Source organism: Lutra lutra, chromosome 7 (assembly GCF_902655055.1).
Source record: "Lutra lutra chromosome 7, mLutLut1.2, whole genome shotgun sequence".
NCBI classification, from domain to species: Eukaryota; Metazoa; Chordata; class Mammalia; order Carnivora; family Mustelidae; genus Lutra; species Lutra lutra.
In genome coordinates this window covers 98,238,717-98,259,445 of record NC_062284.1, presented here as the reverse complement: position 1 = coordinate 98,259,445, position 20,729 = coordinate 98,238,717, and the positions used below count along the sequence as shown (strand labels likewise).

Sequence of the window (20,729 nt, the reverse complement as noted above, 5' to 3'; positions counted from 1 at the left end):
TATATACTCAAAAGAATTTATAATAGAGTCTTGAAAAGAAATATGCACACTCCTGTTCGTAGCAACATTATTCACAAATGCTAAAATGTTATAGCAATTCAAGTGTCCATTGATAGATGAATGGGTAAACAAAGTGTGGTCTATACACGCCGTGGAATATTATTCAACCTTAAAAAGGAAGGAAATTCCAACATGCTACAGCATGGATGAAACTTGAGAACACTATGCTAAGTGAAATAAACCCATCATAAAAAGACAAATACTGCATGATTTCTGTTATAGAAGGTACTTAAATTAGTCAAAATTGAAGAGACGGTAGCCTGCAGGTTTTTAGGGGCTGGGCACAGTGGAAATTGGGAGTTATTGTTTAATGGGTATAGAGTTTCAGATTTACAGGACAAAAAGAGCTACAGCATTGAATGGTGGTGATGGTTTACAACATTATGTATTTAGTACATACTGTATTTTAATATCATTCAACAGTACCCTTAAAATAATTAAGATGGTAAATTTTCATATTTTACCACAATAAAAAAATGGGAAAAAATTAGTTTAGAAAAAAAACCCCCAAAGTGTTTAGTTCATTATACCAACAAACAACAATTACAATAATAGAAATATTTGACCAAGTATCTAGGCACAGTGATCCAGCTAAGTTGACACACAAAATTAACCATCACAAGTCTACCCCTTGTCAATTAGATAGTCTTATACCGCTTCTTAAACCATACTTAACTTCTAAATAAAGGCAATAACAAGGTCATACTTCTGTCTAACATGATATAACTATCTTATGTGCAACCAAAAATGCATTAAGTCTTTCCCCAAAAAAGAAGGCTAAGTTGTTGGGAGATGTTTGCTCTTCTCCTTGATATTGCATGCATGATTTGAATACTATAATGGACAAGTAACTGTCCTGTAAATTTGTCCTGTAAATCTGAAACACTTAATACTATGATATAAAGTCATTACATCTTATGTTACATGATAGAGGGATAAGAAAGGGAAGAAAACAAAGATATTTCCTTGATATATATACATATCAAAACACACACACAAATACACCACAAAATAAGGAAGAAATATTCCTGACAATTACAATTCTTGTTTCTGTAACAGGTTACGTGGTCATAGCTGGTATTTGTAACTACTTTCTTCCACCTCAGCTGGTAATCATGGTTCTTCAGCTGGTGGAGTTATCCAAAACTTCTTTCCTGAGGGGTCTAAGCCATTAGTAGTCTTGTCTGGATCAGGCTGTTGTAGTTCTCTATTGACTTTAATCTCAGAACATGGTCATGTTAAGAGATTCCCTAAGGGTTCTACTATGTTCCAGACATACTCCCTTACTCCATGTGGAGTAGCAAATAACTACTTAAATACTAAGCATAATAACTCCCTTCTGGCCTATAGATTCAGAGGTATGAGGAACCCAAAGTGACTAGGCAGCTGTCTAAACTTCTCGTCCAATGGAATCATCATTGTATCTCAAAACTAGCAGCTTTTTGGGTCCCTTGGTAAATGGACCCAAGTAACACACGCCAAAGAGGAATATGCTGTCTCCAAAATCCAAGAAAAGTCCATGAGGCATTGTGGGTTCTTCTTTGTTCTAAGGGGGACCATATGCAACACTTGTCTTTCACGTTAAAAGGGATATCTGACATATCCTGCATCACTGGATCCCCTAGAAATTTCACTGAAGTAGGTCTCTGACATTTCATCAGATTTATTTCCTCCCTCTGACATAAATGTCTTACCAGTAAGTCTACAGTAGTTTCTACTTCTAGTTTGTTAGGTTTAGTCAGCATAATGTCATCAATATAATGAACCAATGTGATATCTTATGGAAGGGAAAGGCAATCAAAGTCCCTGTGACCTAAATTATGATATAGGGTTAGAGAGTTGATACCCCTGAAATAGGACTGTGAAAGTGTCTTGCTGACCTTTCCAGCTGAAAGCAAACTGCTCTGGGTGGTCTTTATTAACAAAGATGGAGAAAAAGACATTGCTAGACCAATAGCTGCATATCAGATACGAGGGGGTGTGTTGATTTGGTCAAGCAATAAAACTATGTCTGGTATAGTGGCTCCAATTGAAGTAACCACTTGGTTGAGTTTATAATAATCCACAGTCATTCTCCATGATCCATCTGTCTTCTGCAGAGACCAAATAGGCAAGTTCAGTGGAACATGGTGGGAATTACCACCACTTCATCTTTCAAGTCCTTGATGGTGGCACTAATTTTTCTTAAAAGTTTTATATATTTATTTTGGAGAGAGAGCAGGCCATGGGAGGGACAGAGGAAGAGAATCCTCAAGCAGGCTCTGCCCTCAATGCAGAGCCCAATGCAGGGGCGATCCCATGACCCACGAGACCATGACCTGAGTGGAAAATAAGAGTCCATTGCCCAACTGACTGAGTCACCCAGGTGCCCCGTGGTGACACTGCTCTTTGCAACCCTTCCAGGAATGTGGTATTAACTTTTGTTTATTATTTCCCTAGGTAGAAGCAGTTTTGGTAGCTTGACCTTTCCCACCATAATAGCCTCACTCCATAGGCCAGAGAATCTGTGTGGGGATTCAGAAGCTGCTATGTCTCTTCCAACCGTATATTCCAGTATTGGGGATTCTGCTTGTCCTGCTCCTTCCCCCCTCTCCTCCTCCTCCTTCTAGTCTCTCTTTCTCTCTCTCTCGCTAAAATAAATGATAAAATCTTTAAAAAAAAAAAAAAAGGATGGGTTTACAGATGCCCTGGGACCACTGTGAGGCAGATCTGAGCTAAAACTTCATTTATCACCTGACCTACATAAGCCCCTACTTTGACTGGTGGACCAAAGTGACATTTTGAGTTTCTTAGAATTAGTGTCAGGTCAGAGTTGGGTCCAGCAATCCCCAAAAGGGATTTTTAAAAATTTTTATTATTTACCGACCATTTCCTTTTCCCCCCAAAGTACAGTTACCTTGATAAAAAGGTAGATAGGCCCATCGGTCCCTATGGGGTAGACTGGGAAAAAGAGTAACAGTAGAAATTTTTGGAAGTGTACTAGGGTTCTTCCTCAAGGAGAACTGGTCTCCCTTTCATTCAAGGGGCTCTGGGTCTATAAACTGGCTCAAGTCTGGAAATTGAAGGGCCATGACTCTTGTTTTTATGATTTAAGTTAGATTTTTGTCCATTTGAGCTAGAACTCTTCTACTTAAACAGATGAAATGAGAATTTAGTAGGCTTCCCATATGTTTTTCTTCTAGGAGCGCCACGATCAAGAGTCAGCATCACACGTCTCCAGGAGTCAGACTATTGGTTGCTGTTTTGACTCTGCTGCCCACTATGGTAATGACACCCAGTTTGCCTTTGGTGATGGAGTGCTGCCATTTGGACCCTGCCACTTTACCATTCAATGCATTTAGGCTTCCCAATTCAGTGGCAGCAGTTCCTACTGTAAGTTCTGACCTACAGAGAAATGTTACCGTAGAACCCTTCAAGGATGCTGAGGCTTGCCTCACAAATTTATTTCTCACTGTTGTAGTGAAAGGTTTGTCCCCAGTGGAAACTTCTAAGGTAGGTGAGTAGGTCTTAAATGACAAATGCACCCCAATTTTATGGTTTTTTTTAATCTCCACTGTATAGTGGAGATGGTTGCACAACATTGTAAACATTCTGAGAGTTATTGAAGTGTATACTTCAAAATGGTTAGGATGAATTTTAAGGTGAATTTTATGTTACGTGAATTTTATGTTGTTGAATGTATATGAATTATATATTATTTTATGTTATGTAAATTTACCTGTTTTTTAAAAATCTCAAAGACTCCATATAGAATATTTCCATGAGTTGAGTAGTAGAAAGTAAGATTAATGATATCTTATTTTGAATGAAACTACATTGGTTCCTATTGATCACCCCTTCATCTTCTAGAGATCAGTCAACTTTCAAGTATAGGCTGGAAGCCCCTTTCATCTTGGTAGTGTAGTGCCTAGGAATTTGCTTTAATTATGTCTATAGTAATTACTGAATGCATACTAAAATTTGAGAATCATAATTCTAGATGCCCATAAGTCACCCATTAATAATTTTCTCTAAATTTTTGGCTGCTCCAAATGTTGATAGCACCTGTCTATGGTTTCAAATAGTCACTTTTATCTTCTCTTTGAACATCAGAAGATGATTTGCTCACCCCGTTGCTTCTTATTTTTTCCACAAGTCCTCAAATAATCCTATCTCAGAATTTTCTCTAAATAGAGAAATTACTCCAAAAACTAGAAATGATAGAATTCAGCAGTAAATGATGCCGTTCTCTGGTAATTTTTGCACTTATCTTGATCTACCTCTTCCCTTAGGGATTTTCTAACATTTTCTTTCTGATGCCCACTTTCCTTGACAGAAGAAGCAGAAGCAACGTCTGAGTTGTTTGATAGGCAGAGGGACCCCTATAACTTAAATCAGTATTCTGCTCCTATCTTATTGGTCCAGTGCCCCAAGGTGGGAGTTTTGCTATGAATACTTCAGATTTTGTTTTGAAGAAACATCCGAGTATTGTCCCTTTCAATGTGGAGCTTTACTCGGGTGCTTTGATGCAATATACTTAAGCAATCTTTCGGGAACGGCTTCAGAGCCAACGTAATAACCTTCGTATTTTTAGGCACAGCGGGACCTCTCATATTTGCACTTTGGACCACAGACTACTTGGCTCCCACTTTCCTGACTCTCCAAATGGTTTATTTTACATTTTGAGCTATTCTGCGGTTTACTGTGTCCTACGATGCAGTAATGAATGCTGTGTGCCCTTTGTCCCATAGCAGTCCCCCCGCTAGCACCTATACAATTCCCTCTTTCTTCCGAAATGGCAAGCGCGTCCGTTCAAGGTAGAGTCGCCTTCTGCTGGTGGGAATTCTGACGACAGCAGCCGGCAGACAGAAGAATCCTCCCAAGCCCAGAATCCTCGCCGGGCGCGGTGGCGCGCGCCTGTAGTCCCAGCTACTCGGGAGGCTGAGGCAGGAGGATCGCTTGAGCCCAGGAGTTCTGGGCTGTAGTGCGCTATGCCGATCGGGTGTCCGCACTAAGTTCGGCATCAATATGGTGACCTCCCGGGAGCGGGGGACCACCAGGTTGCCTAAGGAGGGGTGAACCGGCCCAGGTCGGAAACGGAGCAGGTCAAAACTCCCGTGCTGATCAGTAGTGGGATCGCGCCTGTGAATAGCCACTGCACTCCAGCCTGGGCAACATAGCGAGACCCCGTCTCTTTTGAGTTCTCACCTTAAAGAGTATCCTTTCTTCTCATGTATCTACCGAGCACAGCGAACAGTAGTTTCTTACATTTTCTTACGGTTTTCCTACTACCCTGTGAATCCCCCATAGCGGGGTGATCTCTTATTCTGTCTTATTATCTAGCGAAATACCTGAATACTCAGGTTGCCTAGCGTGTATGGAGTTGGTATTGCATACCAGATACTACGCTGAGGCAAAGGGATGCCAAGACCTAGGTTAAGTGAGAACCCCACAATTCATCTCAAAATACTCCAGAGAGCAGAGCCCTTAAAATAGGAACTCCTTTTTGAACGTTGCTTCACCTTTATCATTAAGGGTAATTGTAAGGCGAATGAAACCGTTCCGCTTCGTTACATTTCAAAATTCTACTGGTCCAGGTAACCGAATCGAAAGGGGCTGTTGCTCCGACATACCGAACCCTACCGCCCATCTAGGGGAAATCCTCCCAGTACTCTCCTCATAAATTTCTACCACCAGCAGGGGTCACTAGGGAGACTCGCTTGAGTCCCGAAACAGAAGGGAGAAAGGTAGCCGAACTAGTCCGTCAGCTTTCCAGGAAGAAGTGCAGTTTCAAGAGAATAGTTTGGATTTATTTCGAATTGTTTCGGTATAACGAAAAGCCAGCTGATGACGATTCGATAACCCAAATCTTCGGAGGAGTGACGCAGACACCTTCGCTTCAAGGAATATTGGGTCTTCTGCGCGGCCGTAGATTTCGGCCGAGTGCGCCTGCGCATAAGAGTAGCGGCGTTGAGTCAGGCAGTCAGTGGAGAAAACTGCGGTAGCGACCCTCAGACCTCGCCATGAAGACTCGCTTTAGCACCATTGATCTCCGCGCGGTACTCGCGGAGCTGAATGCCAGGTACTGGGCGATAGGTGACCAGGCTCGTGCGAGGAATGCAGAAGGCAGAGGCCAGTGCTCCAGCGTGGAAGAAAGACCAGTCTGATATTTCCCCTTAATCCTTTAGTGCTGACTTCTGCGGACTTGGCTAGGCCTGGGTGGGCGAGCGCGTGACATCTTTCCCGTGGCCTTCAGGACACCGGCGGGACCCCAGCATCCGCATGCCCCACACCCCACTCTCACGGGTTGCTTGTCTCACCAGGTCTTGTGTCAGGCTTTGGCGGGGCCCTCGCCGAGCTCTCGCCTTGTTGGCCTCAGTTGCCCGGGTCTGGCAGCAAACATTAAGTAAAACAAGAGTCACCCGGTGAAAGCCAGAATGCCCCAGGAGTCTTTTTCCCCAGGGGTTTCCAGAGTGGAGGCCTGATTAGACGCTTCTCCTTACTCCTAAAAGAGGGAATGTCGGCGTCCTAGCTGCAAGTAACAGATTCTAGTCTGGTTTCTATTCAGCTGTGTGAGTTTTGTCATTTTTCCAGGGTTTCATTTACCTTTTTTTTTTTTTCTTTTGTAATAAAGTGGATTAGATTGTATTATATTTCCTTTAAAATACTGGGTCATTTCAAGGACGCAGGGCATTGCCTGGTTTTCTTAGGGCTGGCATACCACTTTTGTTCATAAAAAGTTAACGGTTTTGGACTGAATCCCTGGGACTTTCAGACTCTGCTCCCTGGTTGACTCCATATCCTTAGAGTTGAAGATCTTCTCTTTCCAAGGTTCTGCTTCTGCCTTCCGCTTTAATTTCTGTGAAGTTCTATATTTCAAATGTTGTTACATGTTTCCTTTCTCTTTGCAGCTTAATAGGAATGAGAGTAAACAATGTTTATGATGTGGATAATAAGACCTATCTTATTCGTCTTCAAAAGTAAGAGCATTTTACTGGCTTGTTTTATCTTTGGTAATTAAATATGAGATTATTAATTTTTTTACTTGCACTTTTAGTCTTTTTTACTGAGTTAATATTGACAAATGCCCTAAAGAGAAATTTAACTTTTTTCTTCTACAGACCAGACTTCAAAGCTACACTTTTACTTGAATCTGGCATACGAATTCACACAACAGAATTTGAGTGGCCTAAGAATATGATGCCATCTAGTTTTGCCATGAAGGTAAATTTTACGTTATACTTGAAGCTAAATTATAAGGCCCTGAGATTGGTCACTAACGATTTAAGTTTTAAAACTTTTGGTTTTCCTTTACTATTGTGAATAAAGTAGAGATAGAGTAGAGTAGTTGATAGATAACTGGGATAAACAAAGTAGCTGTTTATTGACTTTTTCCTCTTACTCTTCGCACCCCATTGTGGTCCAAATCTTTCTGTTCCCACAGTCACTATTCTAATTTGAGCTTTCATGACATTCCCTTAAAGTCCCTTAATTACAGTCTACTTCTTGCTATGAAAACAGTTGTGTCAGACCAGGGTTAACTTTTCTAAAGCTTCCTTTTCATCAGTTTTTCACCTTTTTGTGATTCCCTAATTTCTGAACTCATATCCTATCTATATCCTCTAATTCTTGGCTTTCTATGATATGCCTTACCTTCCCTTTCCTAGTTTTCTGCGGCTCACTTTTCAGCTACCAATCTGTATTTTGTTGGAATACTCAATGACATTAGTATGTTACCAATCATATCTTTTTACTTTTCACTTTTCTCTTTGCTTTTGTTTTTTATTAAAATTGAGATTCTGCATTTGTGGACATGTTACCTATCCATTTGTTGACATAACAGATATACTGAAAGATTATGTGGTACAGAGGAAGGACATTAGAATCAAATATACCTAACTTAGAGTTAATGATTTTGCCGCTAAATAATTTTATAATCCAGAAAAGGTACTTAACCTCTTGAAACTTAGTTTCTTTAAATGTAAAATGTGGATAATACCTCCCTCATGGGATTATTGGTGAGGATTAATTGAAGTAACATGTAAAGCACCTAACACAATGCCTGACACATATTAGGGCTCCATATGTATTAATTTCCTTCTTCCTCTCCTCCTCACTTTCCTTCAGAAATTTATTTGTTTTGGCATTGTGTTATTTCATTAGAGGCTTTACAGAGAAGAATCTTATCCCCAGCAACTTAGAATCTGTTTTGGATTACAAGTTAGGTAAGTGTTTCCCAAATCACAAGGCCTGTCACAAAATTATCAAAACTTAAAAGTTTAATATACTTAATAGTAACCCTGAATGGTTTTTTGGGAATTATCCCTAATGGTGGCTCTTGGTATTTGTATAGCATTTTTCAAAGTAAATGAATAATGTATATTTTAATTGTTTAATATATCAGTGGATATGAAGAACAGTTATTTTAGTTTTAAAGATGATGTAACGGATGATAAGATACATGATACTGGGATTGTGGGAAAATCCCCAAATTAGGCTATACCAATAGGAAGCCAAATACTCTAAAAAGAGTTAGAATTTTATGAGTTAGGTGGAGCAGACAGTGTTAAGCATGTTACAAATAATTTAACTAATGCTACTGTTGTATGGCATAGTCATGCTCAGTTTGTGGTAAATCACAGTGATTGTTCCTCATTCTCATATTTGGGGATGCCAGTTAATGCTTTGTGGCACCGAGAGTTGTTTTCATCAAGCTGCTAATAGGGAAATAAAATAAGCACTATATATGTACCATATGCCCATCTATACTCATGATAAATAATCTTCCCTTTTCTCCATTCCATGGTGTGGTTTTCTGTTCCTTTCAAGAATGCCTTTTATCTCCATTTTGACTTTATTTTTCTTGAATAAAAATACTACTAGGGGACTCTGGAAGGATTGTGATTTTCCCCTGGGGATTTAAAAATAGCCCTATAGGTAGGTCACTGTTTAAATCAAAATCATTATAGACCACTCGTAAGTCAGAACTATTGAATATAGGAAGGCGAGATTGTTAGAAGTTTGAAAAGTCTTATTACATCTGCCTGAATATATTAGTACATAAAATGAGAATTTTAGTCAATTTGAACTATCAGGTCTGGGGAAGAAGTCTTGGTTATCAAAGAGTTGGCATTCTAAAATTGATTATATATTTCTTTCTTTTGATTTTTTTTTTTTTTAAGGTGACTTTATATTAACATCTCTGTAAAAGATGTCTTGAAAGCATTTCAATGTCTTGAAAGCATTCTAACTGGTCTTGACTAAGGGGTCTTTCTAATTCAAGAATTAGAAACAATTGGAAAATTTTGGGGGGCACTACAGAGTAGTCTTATTTCTGGTCTGTATTATACTTAAATATTTCTACTAAAGGATGGTACATAAAATCTAAAGCAATAGGTGCTTACCAGGTAATTTGTGTTTGGGTTTAAAAATGTTAATTTTATTTTAATTGCTAATAAGAAAAGAACATCATGACTTAGGGATAGGAAGAATGGGATTTGATAAGGAATGGGAGTTAATACATTTGGATTTGAGCTAAGTTGATCAAAACCTTTGGAGACGGTACCAGAAAAAATCTGTCTGGGTTGGATTAATAAATTTTTGGGAATAGAAGGTAATTGGTTGTATGTAGAGGACTAACTTATAGAATACCAATAAGCTCATGGTTCAGAATTTGTATTTGAAGTAGAAGATTAGTGGAAACCACTAATTAATTTTGAACACAAAGGAAATTGGGGATACTTAAAAGATGGAACTAGAAAGGGGCTTAAAAGGTTATAGTTTTGAGTGAGGACATCAGGGTAAGAAAAAGGGATTTAACAGTGGTATAAACAAAATAAATTTCTCTGTAGGTCTGTCATTGTCTTCTTAAAAAAGTATAAAGTACTGCTTCAGAGTTAGTGGGGTCGTCTGAAATAAAATATTTTTCCTTAGATTATCATCTGCAAACTTTTGTTTACTACTTTTTAAATGTTATTACTGACAGTAATGAAAAGAGGAAACTTACTTACAAACCAGTATCAAACGATTAGAAATTGACTTCTGTATAAATGACTTTTTCTTCTGTTTTTCACTAGTGTCGAAAACATTTGAAGAGTCGGCGTTTGGTCAGTGCAAAACAACTTGGTGTGGATAGAATTGTAGACTTTCAATTTGGAAGTGATGAAGCTGCTTATCACTTAATCATTGAGCTCTATGATAGGGTAAGTTAAATTTGGGCAATGATAGCAAGGGTAATTGATCATTATATTGTTACTTATTTGTGCAATGCTATTGTACTGTAAAACATGGTCAGGGAATCTTCTGCCCCTTCCCTTACAGGCAACTGCAACTGCAGCCCATCTGAAGTTGATTTTGTATGTGGTCTCAGGTAGTGGTCAATTAAAATTTGTATGATACCATCTTTTAAAAATTTTTTAAAAAACTTTTTTGTTTGGAAATGACTATGATTCACAGAAAGTTGCAAAGATATGTCAGTGTCCCTCAGTTGCTACATTTTACATAATTAGAATACAGTATCAAAATCAGGACTAGTGTGCATCTAGTTCTGTGTATTTTACCACCTTTGTAGATACATGTAACCACCACTGTAGTCAAGATACAGAATTTTCCATTACCACAGAGATCTTGGTGATACCCCTTTATGGTAATATCCACCCACCCTACTTCCTCCCACCATCCCTACCTCCTGACAACTACCAATCTGTTCTGTCTCTGTAATTTTGTCATTATATTGGGCCTTCGACAATGAGGTCAGTTTCAGAACCTTGGTTGAGAGGACATATCAGATACTCTTAAACAGGAGTTGTTAAACTGCCTGTATCCCCTTTTTATAAAGCTCGTGAGCTTAAGAATGGCTTTTATGTTTTAAAAGGGCTCTTAAAAAATAGAAAAGAAGATGCAATTGAGACCACATGTAGCCACAAATGCTAAAATGTTTACTATCTTGCCTTTTACAGAGTTAGCTTTTTTTGGTATCTTGACCCCCTGCTCTTATATAATATATTGACTCACATCATCCAAGCCAGTATTGCTTAGACAAATGCCAAAATATATCAGGGAACCAAATTAGAATTTGTGAGACTTAATTTAATCTAGAAGCAGAAGCTTCTATGAAAATAGAGTGCCAACCTGTGATCTAGGATGATCAGAATTAATCACACAGTGGGATGCCTGGGTGGCTCAGTTGGTTAAGCAGCTGCCTTCGGCTCAGGTCATGATCCCAGCGTCCTGGGATCGAGTCCCACATCGGGCTCCTTGCTCATCAGGGAGCCTGCTTCTCCCTCTGCCTCTGCCTGCCATTCTGTCTGCCTGTGCTTGCTCTCTCTCCCTCTCTCTCTCTGACAAATAAATATAAAATCTTTAAAAAAAAAAAAAAAAAAGAATTAATCACACAGGACTAAATAAGCTGGAGAGAATATAATTGTGGTTAATTTTTTTTTTTTTTCAGAATATTGTTAATGTTATTTTTGTGATGAGTGTCTTATTGTACTATATGATAAAGCCCTTTGTCTTTCTCTTGATCTTAAGTAGTTCATACTTCTACAAATTGAAGTGATCTATTCCTTATATGGTAATTTGCTGTCATTGGGGTTATATTTTATATGGAATAGTAGTGTCCACAAAGCTCTCCTGAGAAACTGGTTTTGTACCTTTTTTGTGGCATGTAAGGTCCTAGCTTATTGTGAGGAAGATCACATCCGTGTAGGTTTGAGTAACTTTAAAGAGAAATTTACCTATGTTTATAGGTATACCACAGACATAGTGAGTAGTGGAGGTTTTTTTGTTTCTTTGTTTTTCTGTTTTGGTTTGGTTTCATAAGCTTTGAATTATAACCAAGTACTAACTTTTAAATCTCTGGGATAACAAACTTTTGAAAATAAAATCCCAAATTTTTTATCAGTTCTCCAGGCAGCAATAATTATTACGGCTTTAGTAACTGCTTCTTACCTTGTAAGAAGCAGTTGTGGCTTCTAGATTTGCTGACTGTGGGGCGCCTGGGTGGCTCAGTGGTTGAAGCCTCTGCCTTCGGCTCAGGTCGTGATCTCAGGGTCCTGGGATCGAGCCCCGCATCGGGCTCTCTGCTCAGCGGGGAGCCTGCTTCCTCCTCTCTCTCTGCCTGCCTCTCTGCCTGCTTGTGATCTCTCTCTGTCAAATAGATTTGCTGACTGTAAGGAGATTTGTATATGTTAATTAACATTTCTTGCTGTACCTATATAAATAAATCAGGCCAAGATGCAATGAGAGTAGCTTATGTGTGTGTGTATTTGTCATCAATAATTTTGGATGTTATGATCATGAGAGGGGACTGTAAAAAAAAAAATATCCCTTTGTCTCTTTGAAAAGAGACAAAAAGGACAAAATGTCATTTTAGTATCCTACTGAGTGCTGTCTAGTAGGCATTCCTGGGGATTATCTTTTTCCTTAAGGATGTATAGCTTTAATTTAGTATTTACTATTGGTTAGGTTTTTTTTTAAATGATTCTATAAAGGTAGATTTTAACTTGTAGCAAACTAATAGCAGTACAAATATTTCTTGCATCATAGCAATGAAAATAATTGCATCCAGTAGAGATTCAAATTGTATCTGTCCAGAGAAAAGATATCCCCAAAGGTTGGTCTATTTTACTGCCTTGAATTGTCAATCTTATACAATCATTCTCTTAGTTACCCTAAATATTTCACTTATTTCATTTCTCTTACAACCAGTTTTACCATCTAGTTGGTTCAATTGTTAATTAAATACTCTTTTTACAGTTACAAAAATCGTTCATTGTCTTGTGTCATCCATTGTTCCTATTGAAATCAGTGTCAGCTCTTTTGAAGGTAACCTGGCCTTTTTATCTGGATGCTTTAAAATTTTTTCTCTTCGTGTTCAGTTTTCAGTTTTGCTGTGGTGTGCCTAGTTGAGTTTTTATTTGAAACTATCTTTTGGGGATTCATAGCACTTCTAGAAATGAGTTGATGTTTTTCATCAGTTTTAGGAAATTCAGCCATATTTTCTTTGACCTGTTTTCCATCACTAATTTTATTGCTATCGGACAAGAATCATTTAGAATTGCTTTGCGTGTCTGTTTTTAGTTTCTGTTGTTTCTTTTTATTTTAATTACATTGTGTTGTCTCCTCACATGTCTGGTTATTATATTGTGTTGCAGGCATTGAGTAGGAAAAACAATAGTTACATTGTGAGATCTGGAATGATGTTCTCTTCCTCTAGAGAAGATAATTGCTTTTTACAAGTAGCTAAAGACACAAATAATACCAGATTACCTCACTCCAGTTAAGAATTGAATTGATTAGAAGCTGGGCCTGGAGAAGCTGGTATATTTCCGATTCATCTCTTCCCCTGAGATGCAGCCTTTATGACTCACTATTCAGAGTTGGATTTACAGCGTATCCTCCCTCCCCAACTCATCTTTCACTTGGACTCTGAAGTCTAGTTTTTATTCCCCTTAGTTGTCCTGTAAGTTTGTCAAAATTTATGCTCAGCTTCTCAGCCTATCAGCTACTTCTTAACAGTTAGACAAATGATGCTAGGGGAAAATTAGCCCCAAGCGTGGGACTTAACCTTTCTGAGTTTTCTTCCCCTAGGATTTGGTCCTGTAAATGTTTACTGTCTTGGTTGCATTTTTTATTTCTTTCTTTTTTTTTAAGATTTTATTTATTTATTAGAGAGAGAGACAGCGAGAGAGGGAACACAAGCAGAGTGAGAGAGGGAGAGGCAGGCTTTCCATGGAGATGGGAGCCCGATGCCGGGGCTTGATCCCAGAACCTTGGGATCATGCCCTGAGCCGAAGGCAGCCGTTTTATGTATTTTGTCCAGCTTTTCTATTTCTCAGTAGGACAGTGGTTGGAATTAACCTAGTCTACCATTTAAATTAAACATGTTCTTACAAGTAGTATATGAAAACATTTTCCAGAATATAGAGAAATACATAGAATTAAAGTGGAGGGTCTTATCATTCCTAGCCCAGACCATTTCCTCATCCCAAGGTAGCCACTGTTGTGTTTGGTCTCCTATTTATGGTCTCTTTCCCTCTCCGCACCACCACACAAAAAAAAATTTTTTCATTTGGTGGGGGGAAATCTCTAGAATGTAACTAATGGCAGGCATGCTTGGGCTTTGGTCTCTCTAAGTGACCAATCATATACTAGGTATGGGTCTTTGCAGGTTTTTTTTTTTTTTTCTTTTTCAGTTTGTTTGTTTAAGATTTATTTATTTGAGAGAGAGAGAATGAACACGTGGGCAGGCGTTGGGGTGATGGCGGGGAGGGGCAAGGGAGACAGAAGCCCAAGCAGACCCCCTGCTGAGCAGAGCCAGCCACAGGGCTGATCTCATGACCCTGAGATCAAGACCTGAGCTGGAGTCAAAAATCAGACACTTAACTGACTGAGCCACCCAGGCGCCCCTTTTCTTTTTCAATTTAATTTAGACCTTAATGATGCATAAAAATTCTTTCTATACAATGACTTTGTGTAATCTTTAATTTTAAAAAATCTAAACAACCTTTTTATTTTGTAATAATTTTAGATTTATAGAAAAGTTGAAAAGGTAATACAGAAAGTTATCATATGCCCTTCATGTAGTTTTTCTTAACATTAACATCTTACCTAATCATAGTCCATGTGTCAAAACCAAGAAATTAACATTGATGCATTGCTGTTAATTAAACTGTATATTCTTTTCAGATTTTACCAGTTTTTCTAGTACATGTCCTTTTTCTATTCTGGGACAATCCCGAATACCCCATTGCATTTAGGGCCTTTATATTTTGAAGGGTTTGAGCAATTGGCATGCATACTGCTACGTTTCAGAGGTCCAGTTATTGATGAGTTGGAAATAGAAAATAAGGATTTTGTACATGGGAGTATGTGCTTGGGAATTTTCAGTAGTCACTGTGGTATCTAAGAGAGGTAGGTTGGTTGGTGGTTACAGTAAATCTTGAAGATTGCTCTTTCCTCAAACCAAGGTTTGATCTCCCAGCCTTCATGTCTGGAATTTTGATGCATGGTTTATCTAGAGTTGATCAGACCTTGGGTAAAGAGGTGATTACTACTCAGATTCATTTAAGAAAGTCAGCTTATTCATTTATAACAAAGTTTCAGTAAGAAAGACTCTGGAGAAAGTAAGTTAAGATCAGAAAGTAGTTTATTGAGTTTATCAGAGTCAAGCACAGTATTTCCCAAAGTATGTTTCTTAGATACCACCTTCCATAGCTAATAGGTGTACCTAGAAATATGGATCCCCTAGCCATTAAAATTTGAGGACCTTTGATAACAAAGTAAGATATAATTTTTTTTAACTCTAGGACTTATCAGTGCCTTTAATATAATAATGTGATGTGTATATCCCCTAGAGAAGGATTTGTTAACTTAGAATTTCCAACTAATTTGATCACAGAATTTTTTTAGATGGGGGGAACCATCTTACAGAAAAGTTTTGGGAAACCTTTATTTAAGGAAAAAAAACACTTCCAGGGAAGTAACTGCCTTGGGATCTGTCAGATGGTCTTGGTAACTGCACATTTTGATTCAACGAACATTTATTAAGTACCTTCTCTATGGCAGGCTTTATGGCTGGGCCTGTTTTTCAAGTTGTATATTCCTGAATTAGACACTGTATGGCCATTTTCCAAGCTCCCAACTTTTCCTTCTTCAGTTAACTTTTATGTTAAGTTAAATGCATGAATGCTTTGAAGTCAGAACTTTCAGGAGTAGGTATTACTCTTTCAACACCTAGTAATCAAGGTTAATCAAGGTTAATGGTGGTCCCATCTGTTGACGCCACTAATCTTGCAGCCTATCTTCCCCAACGTGAGACTCGGGCTACTCTTACTATCTTCTCTGACCAACTTCAAATTAGTTGCTAAAGCATTTGTGATTCCTTACATGGATGCTTCTTTGTATTTTTTTTTTTTTAAGATTTTATTTATTTATTTGACAGAGGCACAGGGAGAGAGGGAACAGAAGCAGAGGAAGTGGGAGAAGCAGGCTTCCTGCTGAGCAGGGAGCCTGATGTAGGGTTTGATCCCAGGACTCTGGGATCATGACCTGAGCTGAAGGCAGACAGTTAATGACTGAGACACCCAGGCGCCCCAGGTATTTTAACTCTATGACAACCCTTGTCTTTGCTGCCTATAATAAATTTGGAAGGCTGTATTCTTTGGGCAGTTTTATTTTCATTAAGTTTCTCCCTTCTTCTCCTGGGTGGCTGAGTCGGTTAAGCACTTGACTCTTGGTTTAGGCTGGGGTCATGGTTTTGAGGTTGTGGGATTGAGCTCCGTGTCTGGCTCTGTGCTCAGTTGCAGAGTCTGCTTCAGATTCTCTCTACCTCTTCCTCACCTGCACTCTCTCTCTCAAATAAATAAAATCTTAAAAAATAGTTCCCGGGGTGCCTGGGTGGCTCAGTGGGTTAATAAACCTCTGCCTTTGGCTCAGGTCATGATCCCAGGGTCCTGGGATTGAGCCCCACATCGGGCTTCTGCTCAGCAGGGAGCCTGCTTTCCCCTCTCTCTCTGCCTGCCTCTCTGCTGCTTGTCATCTCTGTCAGATAAATAAATAAAATCTTAAAAAAAAAAGTTTCCCCATTTTTTTATTGAAAAGATTATGTAACAATATTAAATTTTAAGAAGTCCTTTTAATCTTTTAATATTTTCATTTTCCCATATATTTGCTTTCCACTTCCTAGATACAGAGGTGTTTTTTTTTTGTCTTGTTATTTTTTACTTAATCTAGATTATAAACATTCCTCTACTTTTTCAAGACATAGTTTTCAGGGCGCCTGGGTGGCTCAGTGGTTAAAGTCTCTGCCTTCGGCTCAGGTCATGATCTCAGGGTCCTGGGATCGAGTCCCACATCGGGCTCTCTGCTCGGCAGGGAGCCTGCCTCCTCCTGTCTCTCTCTGCCTGCCTCTCTGCCTACTTGTGATCTGTCTGTCAAATAAAAAAAAAAAAAATCAAAAAAAAAAAAAAAGACATAGTTTTCATACGTTAACAGCTTTTAAATAGTTTGTTATGTTGATATATCATAATTCAGCAATTTCCCTAATTTTTACCTTTAGGCCATTGCTAGTTTTTTCTGTTGTAAGTAAACTTCAATAAATATCTTTAAGCATGTAGCTTTTGGTTTTATTGAGTTATTATTACATTAGGCTACATTGTAAGTGTGGAATTACTTGGATAGAGGGTATAACTATCTTTAGTCATTTTGCCTCATAACTATTGCTATTAAAAGAAAAATATCTCTTCACTTAGCTCTGAAATACCTGTTCTGAATTGTTCTAAGATACAGTATTTGTAGACCTGCCTCATACAAGGTCAGCAGTTAGTTCAACTGGTGGTTATCAAGGTGTTAATTGACTACAGGTTTCCCCTACTGTCCAAAAGTAGAGACATTCTTGTGAAACCTTTTCTAAGCTGAGATAGTGTAAAGCAAAGACACAGTTGCCATCAATTTATGTGGAAAAAATTTTGAGCATTCCAAGACCCAAAAAATAACTTCTCTTAGGCTTTTCTTTTTTTCTTAAGACAATTTTTAAAAATTATTTTTATTAACATATAATGTATTATTTGCCCCAGGGGTACAGGTCTGTGAATCGTCAGGCTTACACATTTCACAGCACTCACCATAGCACATTCCCTCCCCAATGTCCATAACCCAGCCACCCTATTCCCCCACCCCCACCCCCCAGCAACCCTCAGTTTGTTTTATGAGATTAAGAGTCTCCTATGGTTAAGACTATTTTTTTAAATGATTTTATTTATTTATTTGAGAGAGAAATAGCGAGAGAGAGCATGAGCTGGGAGGGAGGGAGAAGCAGGCTCCCTGATATGGGGCTCAATCCGAGGACCCTGCGATCATGATCTGAGCTGAAGGCAGACACTTAACTGACTGAGCCACCTAGGCACCCCAGCCTCTTCTGATTTAAGTTGTGTCTTACTAATACTTGCACAAAATAAGTAGAGATAAAGCACAGATAGTTCAAAGCTTTGATCACTTGATGCGGAGATGCTGAGGGTAATTCTGTGCAATCAGTGATACCACCTTTTACTGCTTGGGGTATGTGCTGACTCTATAACAGATCACTGCAAAACACACTGAGTGCTTTTTTTTTTTTTTGCCTTTTTTTCATAAAAGTGAAAATCCTTTTTGGATTTCTTTTGGTTAGTGAAAATGGATACTAATGTAGGTCTTTTATAAGAAAGCCAATTCCAAAAACGGAGTAACTCTGTTGTGCTTCTAATAGTGACTTCTGTAGAACCATCAGACAATGAGTTTAAAGTTGCTGTGCATTCCTTCATTATGTTTCAAACTTGGGGTACTTTATTTGCTCATCTTACTTCACAGTCTGTGCTGTGCAAATGTAAAAGAGCAGTGTTTAGATGTGACTTAAATGTTTTTTGCTTGTAACTTCATTTCTGTAGCTTTGATTAAGTTTTTAAGAGACTGCATTTTTTCTCACTTTTTTAAAAAAGGATTTTATTTATTTATTTGAGACAGAAAGAGAGAGAGAGAGAGAGCGAGTGAGCATCAGCAAGGGGAAATGCAGAGGGAGAGGGAGAAGCAGACTTCCTGCTGAGCCAGGAGCCTGATGTGGGGCTGGATCCCAGGACGCTGGGATCATGACCTGAGCCAAAGGCAGACGCTTAACCAACTGAGCCACCCAGGCGCCCTTTTTACTCACTTTTTACGAAGTTTTAAGAATGATTTGGGAAAAGCAGTAAATTATATTTTATTCTATTACAGGGAAACATTGTTCTTACAGATTATGAGTACCTAATTTTGAATATCCTGAGATTTCGAACTGATGAGTCAGATGATGTTAAATTTGCTGTTCGTGAACGCTATCCAGTTGATCATGCTAGAGCTGCTGAGCCTTTGCTTACCTTGGAAAGGTAACATGTTTTATTTAAGCTCATTTCATAATGTATTAGAAGGTAAAATAGGTCATAGGTCAAAATATGAATGAACTGTCAACATCAGAAAAAATATTTTGTTTACTTGCATACAGTAAGTACGTTTGGATTGCTTGAACTACATAAATGCATATAAGCAACTAAGCTTCATTTGTAGGTAGCAAATGTAAGTCTTTTTATCTAAGTCTGGTGTTCAGATGTTTATGATTTCTTGGTAAAGTGAGGGGACTTATTAGCTATTCTGTGACAAGACAGATGTCTGTCTTGGGCAGAGTGCAAATGGAAATGGTTTAGCTAAGAAAAGGGAGTACTGTAGGATAAGGTGCTGATTTTAACTGTACTCTTCTGGCTGAAAGGTTTTGCTGGCTAATAGCTATAGGAGAGCTTCTATGAAGTGTAGCATGCATCACATTCTCGGGGAGGGCTTAATAAAACATAATTGCTGCCCCTGCTTTCAGTGTCTGAATCAGTGGATCTGAGATAGGCCCAGGAATTTACATTTCTAACAAGTTCTCAGGTTATGCTGATGCTGCTGATCTGGGGACTAGAGCGGCCCGCAGCATCGGTAAGAGTTCCTACCAAGTGCATAATTAGGTAAAGCCATTCCAGGTATTGAGATGTATCACCAGGTTCTACAATCATTTACCTGTTAACATGAAAACATCGCTTACCTGTCATGTATGAACACACTGGCAGTAAGCAATATGACTTAGTTGAGAAAGTATTGATTTTTCTTAGAAAATTTGGTTTCACGTCCCAGTCTGCTGCTCAGGAACCTACTACCCTTGGATAAATTACTTTTACAATTCATTTTCTTACCTACAAAGTGAACTAATTCCTCTTGTACTTGAGTACCCTGATGATCAGGCAATTTGATGTATATGAAAGTATTATGAATATGAATATTGCTGTTTGTTAAATACAAAGTAGTAAGAGGCATGTCAATTTTGTTTTCACAGATTGACTGAAATAATAGCCAGTGCACCTAAGGGTGAACTACTGAAGAGAGTTCTTAACCCATTACTTCGTGAGTAATCCTAAATAGAGCAGTGAAATGGGTTTTTCTTTCCCCCTTTTATTTATTTATTTTTATTTTTTATAATTTTTTATTTTTTATTAACATATAATGTATTATTAGAGCAGTGAAATGTTTGCATGAAAATGTAGTTTTCAGGATTCCCTTAAGAAATTAGAAGTCATTAAAAGTTATCTCTGCAGCTTTTCAGCAGTTAGTATAGCACACATAAAATTTGCAAGTTGGGATTTTTTATTAATTTAGTCTATTAACATTAGCCAGCTTTTGGATATTAAAACTATCTTTTCATTCCTGATTTATGTCCTTAATATGTGGCTCAATTCCATTAAATTTCTATAACTTAGGCACTGACTTCTATAATTGTATTACAGTCTCAAATTTTTTAAGTACCTGAATTGTTATTTCTTTCTTTTTTTTTTTTTTTTTTTTAAGATTTTATTTATTTGACAGACAGAGATCACAAGTAGGCAGAGAGGCAGCCAGAGAGAGAGGAGGGAAACCTGATGCAGGGCTCCATCCCAGGACCCTGGGATCATGACCTGAGCCAAAAGCAGAGGCTTTAACCCACTGAGCTACCCAGGCACCCCTTGAATTGTTATTTCTAATAACATTCAAAATAAGTAAACTAAAAAAAAAAAAATTTTAAAAAGCAAAATAAGTAAATTGTCATTTTCACTGCCTACTGTTATTGAGTAGATATTTATATTGGGATAAAAATTTTGAATTATATTTTGAATTTT

The 20,729-nt window shown here is 38.2% G+C and overlaps 1 protein-coding gene across 1 annotated transcript in view; it reads left to right on the top strand.

The window, feature by feature from the left end:
• The first annotated feature begins 5,970 nt into the window (after positions 1-5,970).
• The window catches only part of NEMF (nuclear export mediator factor), a 53,293-nt gene continuing 38,534 nt past the window's right edge, over positions 5,971-20,729 (top strand). The window contains exons 1-6 of the mRNA XM_047738431.1: positions 5,971-6,121; positions 6,951-7,019; positions 7,161-7,263; positions 10,116-10,241; positions 18,784-18,932; positions 19,913-19,980. Of these exons, the coding sequence (XP_047594387.1) occupies positions 6,063-6,121; positions 6,951-7,019; positions 7,161-7,263; positions 10,116-10,241; positions 18,784-18,932; positions 19,913-19,980 (574 nt within the window). The 5' untranslated portion in view covers positions 5,971-6,062. The remainder of the gene's footprint in view (positions 6,122-6,950; positions 7,020-7,160; positions 7,264-10,115; positions 10,242-18,783; positions 18,933-19,912; positions 19,981-20,729) is intronic.